Raw genomic sequence first — 2,500 nt, 5'->3', positions numbered from 1 at the left:
ATCGGCCTTATAAGGTATACAGAGAGGGAGAAAGGGAGCGAGTTAGAGAAAGAAGGAGTTAAGAAAAGACAGAAAGAGAGAAAGAGAAAGAGAGAGTGAGAGAGAGAGAGAGAGAGAGAGAGAGAGAGAGAGAGAGAGAGAGAGAGAGAGAGAGAGAGAGAGAGAGAGAGAGAATGATAGAGAGAGAGAGAATGATAGAGAGAGAGAGAAAGTGAGAGAAATAAATAAAGAAATAAAGAAAGAAAGAAAGAAAGAGAAAGTTAAATAGAAAACAAAAACAAAATAGAAACCCCCAAGACATAAAATATTAGATGCAAAACAAAACAAAGCCCAAAACAAATCAAAACAAAAAACAAACCGAACCAAATAAGAAAACAAGAAATGAACCAAAAACAAACCAAAACGAATAAAAACCCAACCAAAACAAAACAATACAAAAACAAAAACAAAAGCAAACTAAAAGAAAACAAACCCAACCAAACAAAAACAAAACAAAACAAATTAAACCAAAAACCAAACAAAACAAAACTTAAACCAAAATAAAACCAAAACCAAGCTCAAACCAAAACAACCAAAACCAAAACAAAACAAAACTAAACCAAACCAAAACAAAACTCAAACAAAAACAATCCAAACCAAACCAAAACCAAACCAAAAAAAAAAAAAAAAATCAAACCAAACCAAAACAAAACCAAAAGACAAAACCAAACCCAAAACAGAACAAAACCCGAACCAAACTCAAACAAAAAAAAACAACCAAAACAAACCAAATCAACCCCTACCCCATCCCAACCCCAAACCAAGCCACGCCGAGACCCCTCCCAGCGCCCGCTTCCTACCTTGAGGTGTACCATCGACAGCGCAGCAGGTACCGTATCCGGGGTCAGCTGCAGAAGGAGCGTCGACAGGTACCCGGAGACGCTGCTGGAGTGGTACAGCAGATGCAGCTCGCTCCCGGGGATACGTAGGGACTCCTGGACCACCTGAGGGAAGCAGGGAGGGGAGGGGAAGGTACAGTGAAGACGCGCCATAGGGTAGTCTGAGATGTTGAATGGGTAAGTGCGTTTGAACACGCGAGCGCATACATACGTGTAGATATGTTTATGATTGTGTGTAAGTATGTTTGATGTTGTGTGTGTGTGTGTATGTGTGTTTGTGTGTGCGTGCGTGTGTGTGTGTGTGTGTGTGTGTGTGTGTGTGTGTGTGTGTGTGTGTGTGTGTGTGTGTGTGTGTGTGTGTGTATGTATGTATGTATGTATGTATGTATGTATTTATGTATGTATGTATGTATGTAATGCATAGTATGTAATGTATTTTATGTAAGTATATATATGTACATAAATGTATATGTATACAATACCATCCTCTACTGTACCTCTTTCAATAGTTGATATGAATAAAAACATCATCAAAGTATTGTTCAAAAAACAAAACAAAAACAAAAAAAACAATAAAGTGATTAATGATAATGATGATGATGATGATGATGATGATGATGATGGTAATGGTGATGGTGATGATGATGATGATTATGATAGTGATGATGATGATGATGATGATGATGATGATGATGATGATGATGATGATGATGATGATGATGATGATGGTGATGGTGATGATGATGATGGTGATGGTGATGATGATAATGATGGTGATGATGTGATTGTGATGGTGATGATGATGACTAATCTGAGTGACATCACTTGTACTTTCACTTTCTTAAGGTTTAAATAAGTATTATGAACTTAATCAACAGTCTACACATTGCCCAAAAAAGATTTTTATTGAAATCTCTGAAAATGCATGAAATAAAAGAGTAAAAAAATCAAGGATAACTGAATATTGGAAAAAAGAATATTCTAATTAAAATACAGCCGATGCACTAGATATCAGTGATTGGAAGAGCGCAGGTTTTTATTTCTATTTGCCACTTATTCCATTCGTAGTTTTTGAAGGGTCAGTTTTCTTGGATGTATTACCCCCCCCCCCCCCCTTTATTACTTTCTCCTCTGCCTTTCTTTCTCTTCCTCTCCTCCTCCTTCTTCTTCTTCTTCTTCTTCTTCTTCTTCTTCTTCTTCTTCTTCTTCTTCTTCTTCTTCTTCTTCTTTTCTTTCTTCTTCTTTTTTTTCTTTTTCTTTTTCTTTTTCTTTTTCTTCCTCCTCTTCCTCCTCCTTCGCCTTCGCTCTCCCTTTTTTTCTTTATGATTTTTGTTTTTCTTTTACAATTTTTTTCCTTTTCTTTTCTCCATCTTTCCCTTCACCCGAACCTTACCTATTCCTCTCCCAAGCCAACTATCCTCAACTATCCACCTCCATCCACCTTCCCCACTATCTCCCTCTCCCATCCACCTCCATCACTCTTCCCTCCGCCATCCACTTCCAACAATTCTCCTTCTCCTATCCACCTCCACACACCCCTTCCCCCGTGCCATCCACTTCCACAGACCCCTCGCTCCGCCATCCACTTCCAACAATTTTCCTTCTCCTCTCCACCTCCACAC

The 2,500-nt window shown here is 38.4% G+C and overlaps 1 protein-coding gene across 1 annotated transcript in view; it reads right to left on the bottom strand.

Moving 5' to 3' along the window:
- The window catches only part of LOC125038582 (teneurin-a-like), a 106,684-nt gene that overhangs the window by 9,183 nt on the left and 95,001 nt on the right, over window positions 1-2,500 (bottom strand). Inside the window, exon 8 of the mRNA XM_047632119.1 lies at window positions 840-983. Within this exon, the coding sequence (XP_047488075.1) occupies window positions 840-983 (144 nt within the window). The remainder of the gene's footprint in view (window positions 1-839; window positions 984-2,500) is intronic.

Source organism: Penaeus chinensis, chromosome 25 (assembly GCF_019202785.1).
Source record: "Penaeus chinensis breed Huanghai No. 1 chromosome 25, ASM1920278v2, whole genome shotgun sequence".
Classification (NCBI taxonomy): domain Eukaryota; kingdom Metazoa; phylum Arthropoda; class Malacostraca; order Decapoda; family Penaeidae; genus Penaeus; species Penaeus chinensis.
The sequence above is the reverse complement of the archived record's forward strand: the minus strand, read 5'-3'. Positions and strand labels throughout refer to the sequence as shown.